The sequence below is a fragment of the Beta vulgaris genome, chromosome 3 (assembly GCF_026745355.1).
Source record: "Beta vulgaris subsp. vulgaris cultivar EL10 chromosome 3, EL10.2, whole genome shotgun sequence".
In the NCBI taxonomy this organism is placed as follows: Eukaryota; Viridiplantae; Streptophyta; class Magnoliopsida; order Caryophyllales; family Amaranthaceae; genus Beta; species Beta vulgaris.
The window spans coordinates 38,003,853-38,030,648 of NC_079204.1; the positions used below are offsets into that span (position 1 = coordinate 38,003,853).

At 33.2% G+C, this 26,796-nt stretch overlaps 1 protein-coding gene across 16 annotated transcripts; it reads right to left on the reverse strand.

Annotated features, from left to right (window-relative positions):
• Nucleotides 1-226: 226 nt before the first annotated feature.
• On the reverse strand, nucleotides 227-17,648 carry LOC104884372 (uncharacterized). Of its 16 annotated transcripts, none has more exons than XR_788714.4 (10): nucleotides 17,479-17,639; nucleotides 17,223-17,369; nucleotides 17,013-17,128; nucleotides 13,032-13,124; nucleotides 12,597-12,699; nucleotides 12,419-12,493; nucleotides 11,256-11,303; nucleotides 10,921-11,157; nucleotides 1,636-1,731; nucleotides 434-464 (listed from the first exon to the last, which is right to left on the reverse strand). XR_788714.4 is itself a non-coding variant. In XM_048641440.1 (9 exons), the coding sequence occupies exons 1-8, from the start codon at nucleotides 17,563-17,565 to the stop codon at nucleotides 1,417-1,419; spliced, it is 843 nt and encodes a 280-aa protein (XP_048497397.1). In that variant the 5' UTR covers nucleotides 17,566-17,640; the 3' UTR covers nucleotides 227-464; nucleotides 1,393-1,416. The 16 variants fall into 16 exon arrangements, 10 of the variants coding, with proteins under 10 accessions (XP_048497397.1, XP_048497399.1, XP_048497398.1 ...); XR_788710.4 differs by having other exon boundaries at nucleotides 435-464; nucleotides 10,921-11,165; XM_048641440.1 differs by lacking the exons at nucleotides 10,921-11,157; nucleotides 11,256-11,303 and adding an exon at nucleotides 1,393-1,542 and having other exon boundaries at nucleotides 227-464; nucleotides 17,479-17,640.
• Nucleotides 17,649-26,796: the final 9,148 nt, after the last annotated feature.

Below are 26,796 nucleotides of genomic sequence, written 5' to 3' on the forward strand. Positions count from 1 at the left end.
ACCCCGAATTAGAGGACATTGCTTGAGTTCAAATCCTCATCCCAACAATATGTTTGGACATTTATTTCTAATTGTTTAGTATTGTACCCAACCTCTGAGCTGGTGTGCCTGCAGGCTAATAGCCTAACAGGAGTTGATTTTCAGACCAATTATTTTTCTTAATAAAAAAAATAACAAGCATGCATATAAGTATATGTTGCAGTGACCCCAGTGCACAGCAAGCACATCGACTAATTAGCTAGAGTTGCTAACAAAGAGCAACATGAATCACTCTAGCTTTAATTTTTATTAGATTCATTTAAGCTTCTTTTATGCCATCAGCAGCATTAAAATTCAATACACAAATTTCTACTTCACAAATTTATCCAAATACATACAGATAAATGGTTTATGCTGTAATTAGTTTAAACACTGATGTTATAGAAAACCTTTGTCAATCCCTTCTTTGATCGGATTCGTGAAATCTGCAACGTAATTAAACAAAAAAAGTTAACTGATCTTCAACTAAAAATCTGGTAACTCCTGTCACAGACATAGAATACTTCGTTACAGCATTAAGGTATGGAAGCAGTTTAATGTCTTTGATCGGCAATTGAGCGAATGGCTCTTATTAGAGAAAATATCCTTCACCCGAGAAAGGAAACGTTTCCATCAGTTCGTTCTTCTAAAAAAGCAAAACAAATACACATTGAGGATAATTGGAGGCTCAAATCGGTAAACTTAACATGATTCCTTCACTCTGCCAAACTGTATGTTAGATTATTATCAAATACAGAATGTAGCATCTAATAATCTTTTCCTAAGGTAAGATAACAAGAAATTAGGCCTCTCCATCTCAGGATAACGTCTTCATGTTGGCACATATAAAATAGGTGAAAAAAAGGATTGGGAAAATAAACGAGTACAATTAAGCACAAACTCGTGATTAGAAGAACCACGAATTCTACAACAACCGGCTAGAGATACATGAAAAGAGAGGTGGCATGTGAATCCTACTATAGTAAAGAATTTATCGAGTTGCTATGGTTCAAGGTCAATTGAACCGAGGGCTTAAGGTCAAGAGCAAGAAGACATGAACCATCTCATCAACATATAAAATACATATACAAACACTCAAAAATCAAGCTAATACTAACGTTAAAATAGGGGAATGGAAATTTGGGTATCGCAGAAACAGAGAGAATGATACTCCGTAAAAGAGACCCTAGCAATATATTATAACTTGGAACTCACTGGAGTGAATCCATAGATGTGAACGCCTATGATAGGCTCAATGGCGGAAAAAAGAAATTTAAGTGCACTTGCTGTATGCAATTTAGTTGAATTTTATTCAGAAAAATCTATTTCAGTGTCTAAATAAAAGGTCAACCAAAATTATTCAACCCTGCTTACTTAATAATCAAGGAAAGCTGTCTTTTATGGCCGCGAGTGAAATCTCAGAGAACTCCTAAGAGGATCTTTAAGTTCTTTGTTTGAAAGAAACAGCTGAAGAAAATGCAAATGCCACGAATTCTGTTTCCTGAGAAAATGAGGCTCATAGTCCTGTAGTATTATAAACACCCAGATCTTTTGCTCCTTAAGATCGATAGGATATAAACGATTATATCTAATTATGCATGAAAGAAATACCATTACCTTCATATTTCTTATTTCTGAAATATCACGAACATGAGTGCCACCACAAGGACATCCAAGATTCTCACCTAGCTTTATAATACGAGGACGGCTATCCTGCAAGAGTTGTGATGCGAAATCAATTCTAAGGCTATGTTTAGTTCACCTGAAATTTTCTGATCTGAACTTATCTAATCTGATCTGAACTTATCTTTTCTGATGTGGTCTGATCTGATTTACAAGATCTTATCTTTTATAAAATATATTATTACTATTATATTAGTGAAAGTATTGTGTCAGACCGTCTGACACAATACATTTGGTCGGACGACCACTCCTCTCTCTCTGTTCATCACTTCCACCTTTCCTACCTCTCTCTAACTATTCTGATTTCTCATCATCAACCTCCATTTTCTCTCTCCTCTCCTTCCATTCCAGCAAAAACTCTTGTTTTTGTTAATGCTTGGGTTGTTCAGAGAGACCCTAAAATTTGGGATGAACCGGAAGAGTTTCGTCCAGAGAGGTTCATGAATTCATCGATGGAGTTCAAGCAGCAAGACTTAGAGTTGATTCTGTTTGGTGGCGGTAGAAGGATTTGTCCTGGAATGTATTTGCGACGGTGAGTAACCTGAGACAATGGACATGTGTGAAAGCACTGGTGTTACTGTACACATGAAAAATCCTCTTCTTGCTGTTGCTACTTCACACCTTTAATTAATCATTAGAAAATATTATATTACATGTAGCAGTTGAGTTAAATCAGATTGGAACATTGGAAACTTGAGGTGGACTAATTTTGCAGTACAGTTGCAAGGGGTTTTTTTAGATGATTTATGTGAAAGCGTTTTTTCAGAAATATTTAGAGGTAAGTTACTTTCATTTAGAGATAAGTTACTTTCATTTAGAGGTCAGTTACTTTCATTTAGAGGTCAGTTAATTTCATTTAGAGGTCAGTTACTTTCATTTAGAGGTAACTTACTTTTATTTAGTGGTAACTTACTTTCATTTAGAGGTAAGTTACTTTCATTTAGAGGTAACTTAGAGGTAACTTACTTTCATTTAGATGTAAGTTACTTTCATTTAGAGGTAACTTATATCCAACTGAAAAAAATTTAAAACCAACTGAACAAAAATTGAAACCAACTAAAAAAATTGAAACCAACTGAAAATCGTCCGACCAAAGATTATGGTCGGACGGTTTGACACAATACCTTCTCATTATATTATTACTTTATAATTCATTATTATGCAATATATTATAAGATCTTATTTATAGTATTACTACTATTATCATTTTATTTCTATCACAACTTTTACACAGCTTTTATTAATAATAATAATTATTATTTTTATTATCATTATTATAATAACAACAACAATAATTATAATCATAATAATAATTATTATTATTAAATATAATTCTATAACCCAAGTCATTATTTTTTGTAAGAACACTTCTAAAATGTTTCACTTTTTCCCTTAAAAAAAAATGTTTCACACTTGAGAATTCGACAGACTCAACTCATTTTTTCATATAGAATAAAATAAGATATACAAACTCAAACATGCCGAACATGGATGTCCCATATCAATTGGCTATTATGGTTTCTGTATTCACACTCCAAAATTTCATCCGATTGTATAAATTGGATATACCGATTTCAAGGACAGTAAATATTGCACCAAGTAGAGCAGATTGTGATATGTTCAATGACTTGCGCAAGAAAGAAATAGATAGGGTGCAACTTCAAATAGCTAGAGAGATTTGGAATTCGGTAGGAAGAGCTATACCGGATCTAAATTTATAATTTTTATCTCGCACTTAACTTATTTTGAAATGTAATCCAAACTTACTAGTTTTGTTGTCATGAATTTGAGCTTTCATATATTATATATTTCTTATTTTTGCGCCAATCTTATGTTCTTAATACGTGGCTTTTAATTTTTTTATTATTTAATAACAACAAAATAACTTAAAATAATGATAACAATGACATTTATAATGATAACAACGAGATTAATAATAATTACCAATATTAATAATTAATAAGTACAACAACAACAATAATAATCCTTTTGAACAAATGTACTAGTAAATAATAGTATTAATAGTGATGTAAATATAAGCATGATCTGATCTGGACTTATTTTTTGTGATCTGATCTGATCTGAAATAAGCAAAAATAAGGTGAACTGAACATAGCCTAAACCATGAAGTTTTGTTAAGCAATCAATTGAAGCACGACAAAGGAGAGATTCATGGCCTGAAAAATTAGTGCAAATGTGCTTCTTTTGATTAATGAAGGAAAAGAACCTACGTAGGTCAAGCTAGCAGCTGCCCATGGGTGATGGTGACGTTACGCTTGAGGTGCTTAATGCTAATTAGTATTAGTTTAGTTCTAATCATGCTTTACTTTCACTAGTTTTGTTTATTAGTTGCTTAGCTCTTAAATCAGTTTTTGTAATTTACGATTTTACAAAACTAGTTGTATTTAGCTTAGTTTAGAAGTAATTTGGGACGTGTAAAGCAAGGTGCAGCAAGCTCCTAGCTGAGTCATAGGTGCTTAAGCTACTTGCTTAATTTGAGTCAATTCCAAGCTTTCCTTCCTAGCTAGGAAAACTTCCCATTTGCTAGAAAAGACGCCAAGAATGGCGTGTGTCCCAGCCGTTTTCCTTCAGATCTGGGCAGGAGGTTTTTTGCAGCATCTTTTTCATTTATTTCCTTGGTTGGAGGTGTCTTCATGTATAGGAAAAGCAAACAAGTGGGGAAAGGCGCTGATTTCAGCCGATTTTCTTAGAGGAGATATTTGTATTTCTTTATTTTTTTATCACCTTAGTGTAGGAGCTTGTATTACTGATATTTTAGGTCTTTTAGCATGTATATATATATTTAAGCTTGGTTATTAAGGAAAATCAGATTTTGAAGTTGTTAAACACAAAAAAAGAAAAAAAAACATTGCGTTTAAAGACTAAAAACCGAGTGTTTATATTCTACTCTTTGCACGAATATATTTGGAGGTTAAACTACAAGAATTCAAAACCATTTAACAGAATTTAAGAGTGATTCTGTTACTTTGTTAATTAACCCTTTTAGTTTATTTGAGAGTGATTCCCTTCCTTAAACTTAAAACCAAATACTAGGCTTTAAGAGTGATTCTTTTAGTTTGTGTTCATTCTATCCTGAACACTATTCTTCATTGAGTTGTGTTTGTTTCAAGTGGTATCAAGAGTTCAGTCCTGAAATGGGAGACGAAATGAATGCTAATGCAAGGAGAGATGCCATGTTAGAGGCATTAGCTAAGCAAAAGGAAACACTTCAAGCCATGATCACCTAATTAACCTTAGAACTTGTCAGAAAGAAAACTAATGAGGAAGAGAGGAGTTCTAAGGTGGATGATAGGGGATTAAAAATTGAAGATCCTGAATTTGATGGAACGAGTTACCCAGAAGTTTACCTTGAATAGGAACGCTCTTTGAAACGTTTTCTTTAATACAAAGACTGATGCGTATGAGGAGCATCAAGTTCGCAAGACAGTGCCAGCCACTGAGCCAGCCACTGTCCACGAATCCTAGTTCTGTTAGGATTCATACATAGTGTCCTAGTTCTGTTAGGACTCATATCTTTATTGCTTTCCTAGTTATAGTTGTATTAGGAATCATGGTTTTGCCTACGTTCTTAAAACGATGGATTTTACATGATTCAAGGAGTCTAGGGAGTCTAGGACTTAGGGACTTGTCCTAAGCCTATTAGGAGTTGGTTTATGTCTACTAGTAGGAGTAGGATATTTGTTTTCCTACTAGGATTAGGGTAATTAAAGTAGTATAAATATGGAGTCATGTAGTCGAATAATTAACAGATTTATGAGATTAAAGTTTTAATTTTCTTTGTGAAAATTTTCGGACTTCTTTGTGATTTCCAAACCTTGAATCAATTACTTTGTGTTTGAGATTTAAGATTGATTGCTTAATTACTTTGTGTTTGAGAGTGAATCAAGATCCAATTCGTGAGTTACTTTGTGTTTGATCGAATTGTTCTATCCTTAATACTTAAAGAAAACCCTAAAGATCCAGTCTTTCTTTCAAGATTCTTTGATTTCCATAAAACTCGACTAAAGTACATTCACATTCATATCAAAGACACACCAAATGAAAAGAAGTACAAGGTAGTTGGTCTAAAGTTAACTAAATATGCATCCATTTGGTTAGAAGGCGTGAAGAGACAAAGAGTGAAGGAAAACAAATCCAAGATTGCTATATTTGAGAAACTGAAGAAGCACTTAACAAAGCGTTTTGTTCCAGCTAACTACAAAAAGATTTGGTATGTTAGATGGTTTACATTTAAGCAAGGAGCCATGTCAATGGAGGAGCACATCAAGGAGTTCGAAAAATTGTCCATTGTTTGTGATATTGAAGAGATGGAGCAAAAGCTTGACTGGTTCTTAGGAGGCCTAAGTGAGGAGGTCCGTGAGAAGGTGGAGGTATACCCATACCTTACTTTCGATGAAGCTTGCAAAGTGGCTCTCAAAATGGACAATCAAAAGAAGAAGTCAATAGTAGGTAAATCTTATTCAAAGCCATTTAATACATCTAAAGCTAATACTAGTACTAGTAACTTTGATAAGTATAGATTTCACTAAGAAAGATAAAGTTGTAGATGATAAAACTTCAAAGTGAATGCTTTAAATGTCAAGGTTATGGTCATATCAATCTGCTTGTCCTAATAAAAGAGCTATGACTTTGAGGGATGCTGAGGAGATAGAAGAGTTGGAAAAAGAGTGTATTTTAGAGAAGGAACATGATAAAGATGAGAGTGAGGAGGAGGACGTGTGTAATCCAAAAATGGAAGGTGAAATCTTAGTTCTTAGGAGGTCATTATACTCTAATAATGTGGCTGAAAATGAAGAAAAAAGGGAAACCATTTTTCATTCTAAATCCTTAGTGAATAAGAAGCCATGCACGTTAACCATAGATGGAGGTAGATTTACTAAAGTAGCTTCAACTGGAGTTGTAGAGAAGTTAGCATTATCTAGTACTTCATCTGTTTCTTTTTACTTGCAACAATTTGACGTTCTTGTTTGTCGATACATAACCTTAAGCATCAAAATCTTTAATTACCAATAATGAAAAATCATAAAAAATAGATATTTAGAAAATATACATCGAGACGAATCTAACAAGATACCATATGAATACGTTTTTCCTTAACTATAAAAGAACTATGACTTTGAGAAATGTTGAGGAGATAGAAGAGTTGGAAAAAGAGTGTATTTTAGAGAAGGAACATGATAAAGATGAGAGTGAGGAGGAGGACGTGTGTAATGATTTGACTTTTACACTATTCAAAAACTTAACTTATCTTTGGTGATTTATTGTTAAGGAAAAACATATTCATGTGGTATCTTGTTAGATACGTCTCGATGTATATTTTCTAAATATCTATTTTTTATGATTTTTCATTATTGGTAATTAAAGATATTGATGCTTAAAGTTATGCATCGACAAGCATGAAAGTCAAATTGTTGCAAGTAAAAAGAAACAGATGATGTACTAGATAATGCTAACTTCTCTACGAGTCCAGTTGAAGCTACTTTAGTACATCACCAAAGATAAGTAAGTTTTTGAATAGTGTAAAAGTCAAATCATTGCAAGCATAATGAAACAGGGGAAGTACTGAACATCCATATCCTTATAAACTCAAGCGGGTAGATGGTGATACTGAAGTAAAGGTGAAATATAGGATGTTGCTTACGTTTTCAATTGGAAATTATGAAGATGAAATCCTATGTGATGTGATTCCCATGACTGCTTGTCACTATCTACCTGATAGACCTTGGCAATTTGATAGAAAAGTGATTCATGATGGTTCTACTAATCTGTATAAGGTAAATAAAGATGGCAAGATTAAAAGCTTATTACCATTACCCCCTTCTAAAATCTGAAACACAAAACCAAAACAAAAAATAAACCTATTGTTTGCGAGTGTGTTTTTGGGGAGAAAAAGATCTGAGAGGTAGCTAGAAACCAACCAGATTGTGTATTAAGGATCTGAATTTAAGGCAGTTGTTAGAGGAGTTTAGGGATGTTTCCTAATGACCTGCCACGTGTCCTACCCCCAAAACGTGGAATTGAGCATCAAATTGATCTCAACACCAACTCCAAATAAGCCATCCTATATATGTAACCCTAAAGAAAGTGAGGAGTTACAAAACCAAATCAGTGAATTGATGAAGAAAGGTGATGTGTGCGTGAAGAGCTTATACCCCTTGAGAATAGAAATCCTAGTTCTATTAGGATTTGTGCTATCCTAGTTGGCTAGTTCTAGTAGGACTACAACTCCTAGTTTTGTTAGGAGTAAGAGGACTAATACTAGTCGTAGTAGTAGTCCTAGTTTTACTTGGATTAATAATCTTAAGTGTGTTAGGAATGAGAATGGAGTGTGATAGTATGCTTAGCTGAGTTCTAATAGGACTCTTCATATCTTTATTGCTTTATGTTTATCTTGTTCGGTTTTAATTATCTTTGAGAGTTTTATTTGAAGTATGACTTAGGGGATTGTCCTAAGCAAGGAGTTTGTTTATTTGTTTTCATTTATATAGCATAGGGTGTATGTTGTTTATCTACAGATTTATGAGATTAGAGTTTTAATTTTCTTTTGTGAAAATTTTCGAACTTCTTTGTGATTTCCAAACCTTGAACCAATTACTTTGTGTTTGAGATTTAAGATTGATTGCTTAATTACTTTGTGTTTGAGAGTGAATAAAGACCCAAATCGTGAATTACTTTGTGTTTGATCGAATTGTTCTATCCTTTATACTTAAAAAAACCCTAAATATCCAATCTTTCTTTCAAGATTCTTGGATTTCGGTAAAACTCAACCAAAGTACATCCACATCCACATCAAAAGGCTACGTGAGGGAGAGCAAAAACCCTTGTGCAGTTGTGGCCTTGCTTGTGCCAAAGAAGGATGAAATGTGGAGGATGTATATTCATAGCTGTGAATAACATAACCACTAAATGCAAATTTCTTGACCCTAGATTGGATGACATGCTAGATGGATTGAGTGGTTCCAAGGTAATTCCGAAAGTTGATTTGAGGAGTGGATATCACCATAGATGCACGAGAGAGGGAGAAGAGTGGAAGACGGCTTTTAAAACAAAGTATGGGTTTTATGAGTGGCTGGTCATGCCATTTGGTCTCACAAACGCCCCTAGCACGTTCATGAGAGATTCCCATTTTAGTGAGAGATGCACAAATGAGAGATTGATGCGAAATCAATTCCAAACCATGAAGTTTTGTTAAGTAATCAATTGAAGCACGACAAAGGAGAGATTCATGGCCTGAATTTTAGTGCTTATGTGTTTGTTTTGATTAATGAAGGAAAAGAGCCTAAGTAGGTCAAGCTAGCAGCTGCCCATGGGTGATGGTGAAGTGTGTGCTTGAGGTGCTTAATGCTAATTAATTGGTGTTAGTTTAGTTCTAATCATGCTTTACTTTCACTAATTACGTTTATTAGTTGCTTAGTTCTTAAATCAGTTTTTGTAATTTACGGTTTTACAAAACCAGTTGTATTTAGCTTAGTTTAGAAGTAACTTGGGACGTGTAAAGCAAGGTGCAGCAAGCTCCCAGCTCAGTCATAGGTGCTTAAGCTACTTGCTTAATTTGAGCCAATTGCAAGATTTCCTTCCTAGCTAGGAAAACTTCCCATTTGTTGAACAGAAAAGACGCCAGGAATGGCGTGTGTCCCAGCCGTTTTCCTTCAGTCTGGGCAGCAGGCTTTTTGTAGCATTTTGATGATTTATTTCCTTGGTTGCAGGTGTCTTCATTATAGAAAAGGTTCTCATTGGTTCCTTCCTCTTGTAAACGTCCAAGTGAAAAGAAAAGCAATCAAGTGCGGAAAGGTGCTGATTTCAACCAGTTTCCTTAGAGGAGATATTTGTATTTCTTTCTATCTTTATTACCTTAGCATAGGAGCTTATATTACTGATGTTTTAAGTATTTTAGCTCATGCACTATATATATATATATATATATATATAAGCTTGGTAATGAAAATCATATTTGAAGTTGTTATACACAAAAACAAACTGTTGCTTTAAAGACTTAAAGCAGAGCGTTTTTATATTACTCTTTGCACGGATATCTTGAGAGGTTAAATACAAGAATCCAAAACCAATTAACAGAATTTGAGAGTGATTCTCTTACTTTGTTAATTAAACCCTTTTAGTTTAGGTTGAGAGTGATTCCCTCCCTTACACTGAAAACCGAATACTAGGCTTTAAGAGTGATTCTTTTAGTTTGTGTTCATTCTATCCTAAACACTATTCTTCATGGAGTTGGGTTTGTTTCAACTTTCAAGTTGAGAGTGTGGACTGTGGATTAGCAAAGAAGACTATCCAAGTAAAATCTACTCATCAAGTGACATCAAACTAGGGAGATGGATAAGAAATACCACAGTTGCTTTGAATGTCTGATGCCAGTTCAGGATAAAGCTGAACGGCTGGCAACCTTGCAACATGACAATTTATGCTAACATTTACACAAGTATCTCGATTCTAAACTCCAATGAGCTGGCAGTATGATTGGACGTGGGACATGCATGGATGGCTAATTAAAAGAAAATAAAGCAAGTGAAGAGGTAGTATATTCAATTGTCTCTAACAAAAACAAAATCAGCCTCAATTATCAGAATAAAGTTAGAAGAGTTTAAGCGAGTTCCAGTAAGGGGCTTTAACAGACTATGGAAAAGCAAAATGAAGGTTCTAGTTCTGATGGAAGCTAAACATATTAGTGACAAAGTAATTACATATAGTATTAATTATCAGAAGCATGGGTAATAAGTATAACAATGTCCAGAACGGCTTGGGAACGGGAACTTCCGAGTGTTCGACACTGCTCTAATACCCCTTAAGTTTGACCATTGTTGGAATAATACATGCTGACATGAAAAGACACCTACAACCATACTGCAGGGGGGTCATTGTGGCATAATGTTCACCATTACTAGTAACTGGGGGGTGTGAATCAGGAGAAAGAAGCGGAGAAAAGAAGGAAAGGAAGGAATGCAATAAACAGAAACGAAGGAAAGAGGGGGATAAAAGACAGGAAAGAGACCTATGTTACTCGGACTCTTCGTTTCACCTCAAGTACTCGTGTCGGTTCCTCAACACTCGGACCTGGGTACTTGGACAGTTCCTTTTGGGCCAAAAAATTAAAAAGTTTTCCAAAATAGCCAAGCCAAATACTTGGACATGTACGCGTGTCGGACATGGGTATTCGAGTCTGAGTAACATAGAAAGAGACTATACCTGAGCCTTGAGGGCTGAGAGACAACTACCATGGGAACTTATTTTGATGTCAGCATCCCAGACATTATATTAAGTGTGCTCAAAGGGAGTCAAGCTCTTGTTGGCAACCATAACCAAGGAAATATGCTTGAACACTATACTCTGCAAAATCAAGCCCTTCCTCTACCAGGTTGCTTCTACGAGATGTCCTCCATCACGAGATAATATTTCTTCTCCTCCTCCAAGTTCACTTTAGACCTGAGAGACTACAATATCATCAACATCAACTTCAAGACTACCTGAATGCCTTCATAGAGGCTATCGTTCATGGCGGGGAGGGGTCAAGTGTATGCAACCTTAAAACGAGGATGTTTCCACCAGATCCTTGATCTAGAACACAGTGACTGCATGTATTCCAATATACATTAAGTAAGAACTCTGTATAGCTTAATGAGTAATTTGTCTAGGTCAGCACTTACAGGATTTAAGAGAAATACAAGATACAAGGGAGTACTACAAAATAGAGACTTGATAGGAGTGAACTTTGTATACAAAGAAAAGCCAGCTGCCATTCAACCAATTTAATTTAAAGCTTCTCATAATTGAATACTTAAAAGAAGAGCTCCTATGATTTGTGTCCTCAAAGAAACATTGAGATGGGGAAATATCTCTCCTTAGAACCTACCTTAGACAGAACCTTATAAAAGAAGAGCTTCCAGTCTATCTAGGACTAAATACAAACGGCCAACTGAACCCTAAGCTAGTTCATTAAAAAAACCTTTAAGCCTCATGAGTCTGAAGTCACAGCCTTTCATAAAGGAAAACTAACCAATAAAACAAGCATCCACATTATCCATGCAATACGCTGACCATTCAATTATATCAGCAGCTGAAGTGAAAAAAGGGGAACTAGGTAATCCTTTGCCTCAACCAGTCCATTGCACCAGACCGACACCTTCATTGCATGTTGACTACAACAAAAAAAAGAATGCTAACCTTACGATCAATGCCTCTATCTAGACCCCACTCTTAAATGTTAATGCAAAACCCCATACATAAAAATCTGATTCACACAAACAATTCTATTTAACATGGGGGGGGGGGGGGGAAGAGAAGGTGAAGAGTAGTTTAGGTTTGTTTTTTCCATTTGCTAGTCATGTTTCTTCTCTTATGTCTGAGTCATGTAAAGTTTACTATTTATTTAAGTAAGCAAGTAGAAACTACTTTCAAGAGAGCTGGCAATGAGCAGCCGAGCATACTCAAGAGAATAATATCCCTGGAACTTGGTCCCAGGAATATAGCCATCCATATCCCAACAGAACACAGTCACACTATGAGATGATGAAAAGTTTAGTAGGTTCGGAGGCTCCGACTTTGGGTTAAGTCTAATATGAACTAATAGTGACAGGGCCAGGCCAACTCAGACTACAGAAACATTAGTGGCAAGGCACGACCATTTAATGGAAAAAGTAATCATTTCTCAGTTCAGAACCAGCTAATACTAGGGATATGTTTTAACCTTGGGAATATAATCAGGTAGCTGACCACCACAGATCTCAGCAGCTTGTTCATATGGCAATATAGCAGCAGAAACCTGAGTGCAATAAGTTAGTCTAAGATCACACAACATCTAATATTAAATTAAGAGAAATGATATTTCAGACGATAAAGAAAAAAAAAACTAAGCTCATGAATACCTTTCCACCTCTTGAAATTTGAGCATTAGCATCCCTTTCTAACTCTTCTAGCTTAATTTGACATTCGGCTTGTGGAATGGTGCCTTTATATTCAACGTATGGTCTGCAAGAACATAAGCCGTATCAAATGTAAGATAAAACTCCTCAAGGATGCCATGTGCAGATGCTATATAAAATTAGCACTGAATAAACAGAAATACTGAAACATGACACCTACAAGCTGAAGCCAATTAGATGTCTTGAAAGATATACATTTGTATCTTTCGACATTACTAACATGGAGCAATGGTAGGGTAGCTTGTGGATAAAAGAAATACTTAAAGCATGAAGAATTAATTAATTCAGGCCCAAATAATCAAGCAGACAAAACAAGAAGTCATGGAACAAGCATAAAATGGGTAAAATCAAAATTTGAAATATGATTTGAATCAATACGCATCAGGGAAATGATATGCTTTTTCAGGCTCGAAATGCCCTAAACCAACATTGCGTATGGATATATCTAGCAAATGTCCTCCTGAATGCAGCCTGTATCAAAGAAGAGCAGCAAGTTAGCCTATCTAACAATGTGTGTCTTTGAAACCTTGCAAAAAGCAAACAGGAATTCTAACAAGGGACGGAGAGAGTATAAAGTTTTGAAGAATGTATAATCAAATTACTCTAATTAATTGTATCAAGTAGTTTATTATAAATCAATCACTACTCTTATATTCTCTTATTATAAAAGTTATATACTACCTCCATTTGTTTGTAATTGTTACACTTTCCTTTTTAGATTGAATGTATTTAATTGTTACACTTTCACTTTATCCTTATATGGTAACATGTCACATCAACTTTATACACTTTTGTTGTAATTCTCTCATGCTTTTTTTAGAATTGTCTTGGTTCTCCACCAAAGTGAAGTGTACAATTATTCGTAAATGGAGGGAGTATGCATTATAATCTCTCCAAAACTTGAGTAGCCTGCCAGCTAATAGCCAATTGATATTGGCAAATTGTTACATGGAACGCAAAACGTTTCGGAACGTTTACGAATACGAGACGCGGAATGCAGCCTCTAGAGTAAATCAGATGGACTCCTACACCACATACCACATACCACAGGACGTGTCCACTGGAACATGTAACGTGGCCACGTACCACGTTCCTGGTATCAATGTTGGCAACACCTCCGATCCGAGAGGTTTGGGGATCGAGTCTCACCCTTTGCAAGAGTGATCCCCAATTCCTTGAAAGGGACTCCAACTTACCTATCTAAAAATTTATATCGCTCCATATATATGTCCAAAATATCAACTTTTTGTAATTTTTACTTATACCTAATTAAATATATAATCGTTCAAGGTTGTACTTTGGCAAACATACAAAGAGCAAATGGTAGAACTTAAAAAGATGGAGGAAGTATCTTTTTAAACTTAATTTTTTGAATTGTGAAATGGCATGCTTAGGTAGTGTGCATTATGCTTCTAAATACACTCTTTTACATATAGATGTTTACTGAGGCTCTGTTCTTTTGGACTGAATTAATAAAAAATCAGTTCGCACACATTCATTTCAGTTCAGTTTCGTTTCGTTTATTTCAGTTAGTTTCCTCTCACAGTTTTCATTCATTTCATTCAGTTTAGTCAGTTTATTTCATTTCAGTTCAGACAAATTCAATTCAGTTCAGACAAATTCAATTCAGTTCAGTCTAAAAGAACACAGCCTTACGAGAGTGTTGCCCAAGATCCCCATCAAAATAAAAATAAAAAGAATTCAAGACATTACATGTACTTGAATCTTGATCACTCAATTTCTTCCAAATCCATAAGATAATAAAAAATTTCCATAATAAACTACTCCCTTCGTTCAGAATACTCTTGACACTTATCAAGGCACGTAGTTTTAGATGATAAGTTGTTGTTTGGTTATCAATTGTTATTTTATTGAAAAGTAGATGTCATAGGAGTTAATAGTTAGTAAAAATAGTATTATTTTATTTTAAGGAGAGAGAATGTGGGCCATGGTTAGAGTTGGTAGGTAATAAAAGTGGTATTATTTTATTTGGAGGAGAGGGTGTGTGGGCTAATAGTTAAAAGGTAGAATGAGTAAAATTATAGTGGGTCATATTTAAAAAATAGAAGTATAAAGAGTATTCTAGAATAGATATAAAAGAAAAGTGTAAAGGGTATTCTAGGACGGAAGGAGTAATTTTTAGTAGATTATGATCCGGCACAATCTGATCTAAATAAATGATTAATCGCCTAAATTTTCATGCATTTATCTTTCATTATTTTGACCTATTAGCATGCGCAAAAGTACGCCATTTCATGACATTAGATCTTAAAAAAAATTATTTAAACTCAAAAGTAGAAGGAATAGATTGACTTCATATACATGTTTTTTGAAATTATCTAAAGTACTTTAAGATTGAAGTTTGGCAAACTTATCATACATAATAGGCAAAATTTCAAAGAACTACCTTTTATAACAAACTTTTTCAAAAAATTACCTTTTAAATTTTATTTTCAAAAAACTACCTTATATAACAAATTCCTTTCAATATACTACTACCATCTTAAGTTTATTGTTGATATCAATCATTAAATGACTGTCGCCTTAAGGGTTGCTACCGCTGGGATAGCGAGGAAATAAGTGGGAAACGAGGGGGGAGGAGAGAAAAGCATTTTGTGTTGACCGCATTATTGGTGGTTAAACCTCATTAACGGTCAAATAGTAGTGTATTGAAAGTAATTTGTTACATACTGTAGTTTTCTGAAAGAAGAATGTTCAAAGGTAGTTTTATGAAAAAAGTTGGTTATAAAAGGTAGTTTTATGAAACTTTTCATACATAATATCATGTTTTCCATCCCATGATAAGGAAACTTTATTAGTTATGTCTCTTAGCTTCCTTAGATATTTTACATGTATTTACATTGAGCTTCTTTAGTGACTGCAAAATTTAACACGCTGCAACTTGATCTTTATGATTATGATATATAGAGATGCCTATCATATAATTATATAATACGACAAGGGGATCTTTTCTAAATAAAATATTCTTATGACATGGTATATGATCACAATTTATTGTAAAAATTTAGTACTTCCTCCATTCTTTTTTAAATTTTACACTTACCATTTTAGACCATTTCAAACTAACTGTTACATTACTTTATTCGCCATTCAATTCTCTCTCTCTTCATCATATGAGTTCCTTTTTTTATTTCTTTCTATCTCTCTCCTCTCCTCAAAACTTGTGCTACCCCAGCGTAAAACTTAAAAAATAATGAAGTACTTGGTATTGTTTTTGCAAAATGCTAGTATTCTATTACTACTCAAACTCTCATGTTATGTTTTGATTTTCCTAAATGACATGGCATAATTTGGTTTTGTTATGTGGTATGATACTTGGCACATAAATCAGGCCGCCAAATATCGCAACCTCGTACACTAGCTCCCAGGTTGTAATAGAAGAAAATGTTTTTGTATGGATCAATGTGATTTTAGTCTTCTAATTGTTTTAAAATCTTACCAAAGTTAGTTTTCTTGTTAATAGTATATTTTTTTCTCAAATATAGAAGATTTTATTTCTCAAAAAAAGCTTACATACTCCCCAATGTTTCTTTTTGTTCTTCTAGTTTTGACAATGAACGTCATTGACTTAAATGATGAAATCAACTCAAACCTATATTTTGTCTTATATATTGAGGATAATTTAAAAAATTATGTCTAATTATGGATAGTATCAAGATCCTAAATATGAAGAACAAAAAGAAAAAAAAAGGAGTATGAGGCAAAAAAAACAAATTTGAAGAGAGAGTTACATGTATCTCTGGATCCTGTTTTAGTACTTCGTTATAACTAGTTTTTGGCCGGTGCTTAAATTCCCATCGGCCTATAGTTCTTTTAGAACTTTGATTTCAGGATGAAATTTGAACATTATTATTTACTATTTTGTAATTATCTCAAAATTCTCACAAGTTAGCTTATCAATTTTTGTAAAAAACCTTACAAATGATTTAGACCAGAAATTTATAATGAGAGAGCAATACGGGTTATAAAACTCGTTTTTGGATCCTCTAGAGTTGTAAAATAATTCTATAAAGTAGAGTTTGAGTAATATCAACAATTGAGTAAAAAATCAACGGCTCATATTACTCTTTTTAAAATCTCCCCCATCTTTTTTCATCAAAATCCACCTCTAATTTTTCCCTTCCACCAATACCTTGTAAAGTTTTACTAAAACTCTAGAGGTACCGAATTCATAGAACTCATACGAGATAGATAGACCTATAATATGAATATATGATAAAAGTAGTATCATTTGAAATTTGAATTCTTCTTTTTATCACCAACAACAAAAAAATTGGCCCAAATACTATAATGAATGAATAATAACACAAACGACAAAATTGGGGTCATAAAACACACCTCGAATTGAGATCACGACGAGCTTCATCTACGTGCAATTCAACCTTCGATTCTCTCTCAACCTTCCACTCCAATGAATTTCCTTCCGAATTCTCAACATGACCAAAATGATAAATCTAAAAGAAAGACGTTAATCATTTTTTCACGTTATAACAGCATAGAATTTGAGACCGAAAACAGCAAAATTAAGAAAAATGATGACACACTTACAATCCCATCTTTGCACCTAACATCTTCCACAACAAATTTGGATGGGAAACTGAGATTAGTGATGAAGCCAGTATCCGATGGTTGGCCTCCTCCTTGAGGGTGAAATATAGTGGACTCTAATATTAATGCTTGTCTTCCATCCTCAGTCTACTCTTGGCAATTGAAGATGGAAAATATTAAAACAATTGAAATTGAACAAAAAATAAACGATGATTATTGTAAAATAATAAAAGACTCCAAGTTTATCAAGTTAAACCTGGGTATTAAACAGAAAGGTGGCTTCCGAATGGAGCTTCCACATGTTGTGATAATATTCCCGTATAGTTGGTGTTAATCCATCCATCGATTGCTGCTCACTTCTCACTTCTCACTTCTCACTCGGGTTTCTGGGTTTATGAGAGACGATATACATCATATACACATATTAAAATATGTATATTTTGGATGTGTTATTACTAAAATATATATTGTTACTAAAAAAAAATTACAAACTTATCATTATTTAAACCAATTTTGTTATTCAACGATATTTAAATTTACATAATATATTGATCATTGAAATACCACAAAGTCTAAAAAAGACGGTATCACGTTAGTCTTAACATGAGATTTAACCAACACAAGAGATATATATTTTTAGTAAACGAGCTGCGTCTCACAAATTCTCACAATATTTTGGTGAATTAGTTAATATTTTTGGTGAATTAGTTGAGTATTTTAGCACAATTGTTTAGAGCTGGTAATCCTTATGTAGACTTCCATTGTTTTTTAGTTAACATATTTAACACACTAGTCGTATATGCACGCGATGCGTGCGTCAACTACCTTATGCAGTTATATGTACGAATGAACATGTTTTTTCAATCTAAAATTATTTTGGTAGTAATTTCAATTATTGAGGTAGAAATTATTTTTTTAAATTGAAGTTGACCGATTTTTAACTGTTTAATATCGTAACTGAAAAATTTGGTCGATGCTTCAATATATTATTCCTTTTCAGTGGTTTATTATAGTTCTTTAACGATTATAAATGTTAAAACGATATTGGTTGAACTTTGTAAATACGAATATATATCACTAACTTCTTTTATTGAATAGTTTAATTAATTTCGTTAATTGATTCTTTTAATCTATTTTGTCAAGGTATTAATGATGATTGCACATTCCATTTTGACTTATTTTATATGGCAAGTTATAGTGATTCTTGTTTTTTATTTTTTTATAAAAAGAAAACGTTGTTTTAAATTATTAGAGGTTACTCTAGTCATTTCAAAGGGGGACACCACACCTCCTCCCTTGGCTTATCAATAGAGATTAGTTAGTGTTGTTCTATAATTAGTTAAGATTAATTGAGCATTATTTTTGTTTCTAATATAAACGAAGAAACAACTTTTTTACAAATCTAAAATGTCAAATACAAAAGACAACCTGAAAAAATAACTAATACAACCTAGCATATGGAGTAATTATTGTACCAATTTCAGTTTGGTTCTTGGGATTTAATTTTTTCGTCTTCTCAAAATGAATTTTCTTTCTTACGCTTTCTCTCTTTGTTTTTGAATCATACGAGTATAAAATAACCAATGTAGTTGTACTTGATGAGCATCGTTCTTCTACGATTGGTTTTGTAGTTAAGACTTTGTTTATAATTGCAGTAGTATTTTGGTAGACTTCTTGGAGTGCCTTTCTTGCATCTTCATTATCTTGACTTTTGAGAATGAGATTGTAGAACTCATTTTCTCGCGATTTCATATCATCATGGGGTTACATTGCTTTATCTATTCATTTCTCTTTTCCACACTTTCCTCTTTAAATATCTAATCCACCTTTGCATATATATTTGTGTAGTATTTTCGTGATTGAATGCATGTGCATGATTCTCAAGGCATAAAAATACAACAATCCTAGCAGCATAAATATTACTTCATATTATTTAACTATTACGAATAAATTAATAACTAATAATATTTAGGTATTAGTTATATTTTTCAAATAAAAAATTAAAACTTTCAAATGCAAAAGTTAAGTTTTCAATACCAAAAGTGATCTGGTATGTTTTTTCAAAGTTTTTGCAAGTGCAAGTTATCATCTAATAATGGACAGTATATATTACCCTTTATGATGTGTATGTGTCAAACTCTTCTTTCACTTCAAATATGATAAACATCTTATCAGGTGAAAAAAACAAAGTAAGTGTTTGCAGACATTGTCATTGCAAACTCGTGCTTAAATATTTTACTTACATCTAATATAATCCCCCGTAATTTTATGGATTTTATAAATATATTTTAGTATTTATATATTTATACTTAAACATAATTTAGGTTGAAATGATTTATTTATTTAAAGAATGTTGACCATTTTGAAAGTCAATGAAATTATTCTAAGGATTTAAGGAAGTTAAAATATTTTATTAAAGCATGCTTTGAAAAATGTTTAAAATACTAATTTGATTTGAAAAAGAAGTTTAAATGGGCTCGAGGAACCCAAATTCTAAGTGGATTAGGAAAAGAATTTATATTGATGTTAGGAGTTCTAATTCATCATCAAACGTTATTGGAACCCAATCTCCTTTCTCTAAGCCCAAAAGGAAAAGCCTCTTTATATTTACCTTAGACCCAATTATTTTACCACACAAAAAAAAAATTATTTCTCTCTCCTCAAAGCAGCTGACCCCTTATTCTTTCTCTCTCCTCACGGGTTTCTGTTTTTCTTTTCCTCTCAATTTCTCTTTTTTCTTCTTCAAGTAACGCTTTCTTCCTCGCCAAGAAACGTCAGAAAAACACCAAGAGCCTCCTTGCCACCGCCTGTTTGCTTGTCGGCACTGCTGCTGTATTTCCGACACCTTGTTCTCTTTGGTTCTTTGATTTGTTGGTTGAATTATTTTCTTCCTCCTCAAGTTTTAATTAAAAGATCATGTTTTTATGTTTTATTTTAGTATTAATCATGATTAATAATTTTAATTTACTGCTTTAATGATTAATCTTGGATTATATATATTATGTATTAAGAGGATAAAATTTCAGCATTATTATTTTTAGATTGACTTTTAATTATCAAAGCATGGATTTTTAGGGTGTTAAATATTGGAAAATCATAGTAGCATGTTGTAAACTATGAGATTGATTTATATTATGAATTTAAGCATGTTTAAGTATGTTTAAAGAGTCTCGTCAAAAAAAGTATGTTTAAATAGAGTTTTATAATTTTATAAGTTGTTGGAATATTAGAAAGGCTTTAATAATGGAGTTTTAAGGATTTTAATTACTAGTATAGTAGTACTATGCTAGATATTAAAAGTAATTGAAGTTTTAATGGTAAAAACAAATTTTAAATATTTTTAAAGAGGATTTAAAGTATTTTAAAGTTGTTGGATTTTATTTAGAGTATATATTAACTTTGATTTATATTGATTGTTTTAGGCGGAGATTATTCAGTAGGTAAATTTTAAGTGATTAAAGGTGGCCTATCAGTTTGTTTACACAAGGTACATACATACTTATGTGCTATGTGATATAGTATCATGATTTAAGAAGGAAAAGTTGTAGTATCATGTATAGGAACTTTGTAAGTTCATATGTGATTTTTAGTATGATTGGATTTTACATGTTTTATGCCTGTGTGCAAACATGTTGATTTTGAGATATGATTATGAGTTGATTATCATGTTTGTATGGAAGTATTGATACAAGCATGTGGATGAGAACTTTAGCTATTAATTCACATGGGGAAATTAATAGATTATTGAGATTGAATCATGTGTTCCCTTATAGTATTATTTCACTACTTTATAAGGACTGTGAGCCTTATTTGGTAAGTTGATGAGTTATACCTTTGAAAGGTAAGATTGATTGTTGGCTAAGTTCAACAAATAAGAAAGATTGGAATTAAAGGAAGTAATCTAGGATTGTAAATTGTGTGGTCACTTATTAAATCCTAAGATAAAAGAGAAGTTTAGTTGTGAATGTTTGATTTGATATTTCTGTGTTACTTGTTTGTGTGTCATAACAAAGAATAAATTGTAAATTACGTAAAGTGTAACTTGGATAGTAATAAACTTTAGACTGGTGCACGTTTAGAGTTGGACAATCAGGAGTTGGGGTACATGGTGAGCGAGCCATGACTTTTTCTAGGAAATGGATTGATCACCATTCCTATCTTCAAAGGTTCCTCAATATCGCAGGTCATTCTAAAATACGATGTCGCGCCCGTATTTCGTCTTCCTAGGTGAAGGCAAGTTTAGATAAGACTACTCAGTCCAATAACTATTCCATTAAAGTAATAAAAAGATGATTATTAAAGTTTAGTTCAGTATAAGTTATCTGCAGAATGTTATATTGTTATATTATTATTTATTCTTACACGTTATTTATTAGTATCATGTTAGGAATGTTTAAGTAATACTATGTAGTACTCAGCTTTGTTGGTTACATGCTTTGTTTGTGATTGTTGATCATGACTTTGCCTTATTGATCCTGTGATGATCCATTTTGGTGAGCAGATTCTTTAGAGCATTGACATCTATATGTTTGCAGATGTTGTATCATTAGGATCTAAGAATGTAGAGCTTGTGTAACAAATTGTTATATCTATTACTTTAGTAGGAACATATTATATTAAGTTTGGTTTTGAAGTAGACATTTATAGTGTGTGTGGTTTAAGTACTTATTTATTATATTAAAGTATGAAGTTTAGTTATATGTTTTCCGTTGCAAAATTTTGAATAAGCCGATAGGTTATCACACGGGCGATAATGCTTGGGTAATTCTCTATGTTTTATATTGAAAATTGAAAAGGGAGAATTATCGGGGTGCTACATTCAATGCAGGTTGTATGCAGAGAATGGAGGAGGAAAACAATACAGGTTTTAGGACGTCTCGATGGATTAGAGAAGAAAGAGAGAATGTTTATGTATGATACTAAAGTTAGGGTTTTTTAAAATGCATTATAATTTGGAATATATGATATAACTAATCTACTCCACCATTTAACTAATATACTCCAGCGCTTAACTAATATAATTCAGCGCTTAACTAATTCATTCAGAAGCAATCTAAGGCTAGCATAACTAATACGTGCAAGCGCTTAACTAATTCTACTGTTGGTTTGATGCACGTGTGTGATGTCAACATGACATCAGCGGCCTCATGTTAACACTAATGTGAGACCGTCTTTCCAAAAATGGACTCTTGAAATACTATATTTGGAATTAAATTTCATTACATGGTAGGGATGAAATATAACATTACTTTTCTACAAACAAATTAAATAATTGAACACAAGAGGAAAATTTAGTGGAAATCAATAGTAGAAAAATGGTGAAGATGAAGCTAATATATGAATAATCTGAAAAAAAAGTTACAATTTTTTTTTTTAGTTTTAAACAAAGGATTCATACAAATCTAAACAAAGAAAATTTCAAAAAAAAAGAACAAATCATTAAAAATAAAGTTATTTGTCGGAACATTGTAAGTTTGTAATATTTTTAGTAATAATATACATTTTAGTAGTAATACATACACAAGGTATAAATTTTACTAGTAACACATACACAAGGTATAAATTTTACTTGTAACACATACACTAGGTGTATGTGTAGGCTGTGGCCCACATACACCAGTGTATGTGTAGCCTTTGCGATGGGTTTATGGCCTGGGTGGGAACTCGGGTTTCCGAAATTTTGTTTATATTTATTAACTGGCTTTTCACCCGTGCAAAAAATACACGGGAGGTTTATGTAAACATGATTTAGACCCGTGCATAATACACGGGAATGATTTTTTTTATTAAGTAGTTGCTTTTATTTCAAATATATTGAATTCATAATTGTTAAAACATTATATTTAAAGATATATAAAAGTCGAAAGAATATAGAATGTAATACTATATTTAAAGATATATAAAGGTCGAAAGCATATAAAATGTAATACTATATTGAAAGATATATATAAAAATCATTTGTTAAAATATTTTAAATTTTAAAAATCTTATGATCGTGATATATATAAATCCATAGATACATAAATCAAACAAAAAATACATCAAAATACACGAAAAATCTTTGTTTCATAAATTTAAGATTTCATGTTGTTTCTCCTAAAATCATGGTTTGAATGTCAACTCGGAATTTAAATTTTTTTTATTCATGATATGTATTAAGAATATATTTTTAAATCGTCTTATGACCTGCGTGTTTAGTGACTAATGTAGCTAATGTCATGGTGGAACATATGGCCAACTTTTTAAAAAATAGGAAATTGTCTAAATAAGCTTTTGCTTTGCCTAATGCTTCATCAAGAGGCTCATATAAAATCACAATTCACACCACTACTTGCACTCAATCATGCAACTACTAATCTTTTTAACCAAAGACCCTTGGGTCCAATGGTATCGCTTCCTATCTCCCACATGGGAGACCAAGGTTCGAATCTTGCTGGAAGCAAATTTCAATATTGTTGGGGAGGGGGGAGGGGGGTTGGTGATTGTTGGGCCTCTGGGTGAGTGACCCTGTACGAGGGCAGCCCGGAGGTATTTCATCTTACCACGGGTCCCCGAATGGGGGCCCAAAAAAAAACTACTAATCTTTTTAAGGTTTAATTAAATGATTACCCTTGTCTAGTGTCAAATCTTTTAACCCATTTATTCAAAATCCCAAAATAAAATTAACAATGATTTGACTTTTTATGTCCAATATTAGATATCCTTCAATGTTTAGGTAATAACTTGCTAGTATATTAGAAAGATTTGAAGAATTCATTGACGTTTTGCCAACTTATACTCTAAATGGTGCTAAAATATCATATTTTCCTATATGTTAAAGTTAAATGTGAAAAGTCATTCTAATTTCGGGTTGAAAATCTAAACAAATCCAACCAATTTAGTACTTCCACCCTTGTTAACATTGGTTACATTATCTAAAATATTTTAAATAAATAGGTCATGATTTTTACTTTCAATACCATCCAACATAAGTGTATATGCGTTTATGTCTTATTTATTATGGTGTAATCCAAGTTAAAACTAAACAGATCCATACTATGTTAAAATCAATTAAGTAGAATAATATTAATTATATCTAGATGTGAATCACGATCTTATCCAACACATATTCTTGGGCAAATTAAAATGGTAGATAAAATCAATATAATTTTTTCTACTTTTTTTTATAATATATCCATTTTGAAAATAAGTGAAACACTTCTCTCAAAAAACTCAAACAAAAGAAAGTAGTGTTTCACTTATTTTTGAATGGAGGAAGTATATGAATGATATTATTTTATTTTTTGGTTTTCTTAATCTTACTTGAACTTATCTACATTTATTACACTTTCGTAATCATTATTGGACCGTATCTGAACTTTTTTTTTATATAAAGGTAAGGAAAACAAAAGCATTAGGAGACCCTCTGCTCGAGGGGAACACCTAATGCATCAGTACAAGAATATTAGATAACGTTGGAGCATTACACAGATCTATAGAAAAAGAATCCTGAACTAAGTGGCCGACATTAGCAATCCAATCTGCCGCTCTATTGGCTTCCCGAAAGACATGAGGTAGTTGCGTAGAGTCGAACTGGCGAAGAAGATTTTGAATGTCTGTGATGATAGTTTGAATTTGCCAAGGAGCTGTCCATATGCCTTTGATTGCATTAATAACTAGTAAATTGTCCCCTTCAATATGAATGTTGTGGATGTTGTGGTGGATGGCGAATATGCCCTATTCTTAAATCTAATATTATCCCATTACAAAACACCTTCACCCCCGAGAGGTCCATCCATGAGAACCTGCTCATTGTTCAAGAAATCATGAATATTTTCCAAAAATCGTCCTCTAAAGTCGGCTGGTGTGCCCTCAAGCTGGATATGGAAAAAGCTTATGACCACCTAGAATGGGACTTCCTTTGGCAAGTCCTACGCTCCATGGGTTCCCCCCCCTAATGGATTTCTTGGATAAAAGAATGTGTTACTAATGTTTCCTACTCAGTCAAAATAAATGGCGAAACCACGAAGTGGTTCAAGCTGGAAAAAGATCTAAGGCAAGGGGACCCTCTCTCACCCTACCTCTTTATTATTTGTATGGATGTTCTTATCCAAAAGCTAATAACCCAGAGTGCAAAATCAAACTCCGAATTTGGCATCAAATTAATCCCCCCGAGGCACGCGAATTTCGTGTTTAATGTTCGCTGATGATGGTTTTGTTATTTGCAAAGCCACCTCCTTAGCTTGCAACAATCTCAAAGCCATCCTAGATGACTTCTGTGCCTTATCAGGTCAACTAGTAAATTTTCACAAATCATCTCTTGTCTTGTCTCAAAGAGTACCAAACTCCAAAAAAGCATCCATTGCTAGTCACTTTAACATGAATTCTCATGGCCACCTCGGCCGCTACCTTTGAGTTTTCTTTTCCTCCTTCCGCCCCCTCAAGAGAGATTTCCACCACATTCTTGAAAAAACTCAAACCCGTATCCAACAATGGGAGGCAGGATTCCTATCCAAAGCAGGGAGACTAACTCTTATTCAATCAAATCTTGAAGCTCTTCCAGCTTACTTCTGCTCCTCAGCTCTCATCCCTATGGAACTTAGTACAAAAATTGACACAATCCATAGACAATCTTTTTGGCGACAAAACAAAGATAAAAACAGTATCCCTCTTATTAGCTGGAATAAAGTATGCCAACCAAAGAGCCAGGGCGGCCTCGGCTTACGAAAAACCGTCCTTTAAATAAAGCCTTCCTGGCTAAACTAGGATGTCAACTTCTTTCTAATCATGATAGCCTACACTACAAAAAAAATTGGCTATAGAGGCACATCATTTGGCCGACTTGCCTCTAAAACCCCCTTTTACCATCACATAAACATGGTTGCCTCTAATTATATGATTTTTAGTGTCAAGTATATTCTGGTGCCTCTAAAGATACATTTTAGCATCAGATGAATGTTGGTTGCCTCTAAAACCATGTATTTAACATCACATGAATATTGGTTGTCTCTAAATCCATATTTTTAGCATCACATGAATTTAATTGTCTCTAAAGCCATTTTTTTTAAGCATCAAATGTAGTTAGTTGTCTCTAAAGCCATGTATTTAGCGTCACATGACTTTAGTTGTCTCTAAAGCCATTTTTTTCAGCATCAACTGTAGTTAGTTGTCTCTAAAGCCATGTATTTAGCGTCACATGAATTTAGTTGTCTCTAAAGCCATTTTTTCAGCATCAACTGTAGTTAGTTGTCTCTAAAGCCATGTATTTAGCGTCACATGAATTTAGTTGTCTCTAAAGCCATTTTTCAGCATCAACTGTAGTTAGTTGTCTATAAAGCCATGTATTTAACGTCACATGAATTTAGTTGTCTCGATAGCCATTTTTTTCAGTATCACATAGATTATTGTTGCATTTAAAGATATTTTTTAGTGTCACTTGAATTGTCGTTAGTGGTGTCAAAAACTCTTCTGACTGCTGGGTCAACCTGATATTGACCTAATTTGAACCTGGTTCGACTTGTGAGGGTCAGTCTCTAGACCTAATCGAAACCTAACCTGGGATTACCCAGACCTGACCGAAGTGGTGTCAGAAACA

Excerpts from the sequence above, each read along its gene's own strand:
- LOC104884372 (XM_048641440.1), bottom strand. The coding sequence starts at position 17,565 with ATGGATGGATTAACACCAACTATACGGGAATATTATCACAACATGTGG. Across the intron at positions 1,732-12,418 it reads TACCTGATTATATTCCCAAG|GATAGCCGTCCTCGTATTAT; the intron begins GTTAAAACATAT and ends CAACTCTTGCAG. Across the intron at positions 1,543-1,635 it reads CAGAAATAAGAAATATGAAG|GACTATGAGCCTCATTTTCT; the intron begins GTAATGGTATTT and ends ATAATACTACAG.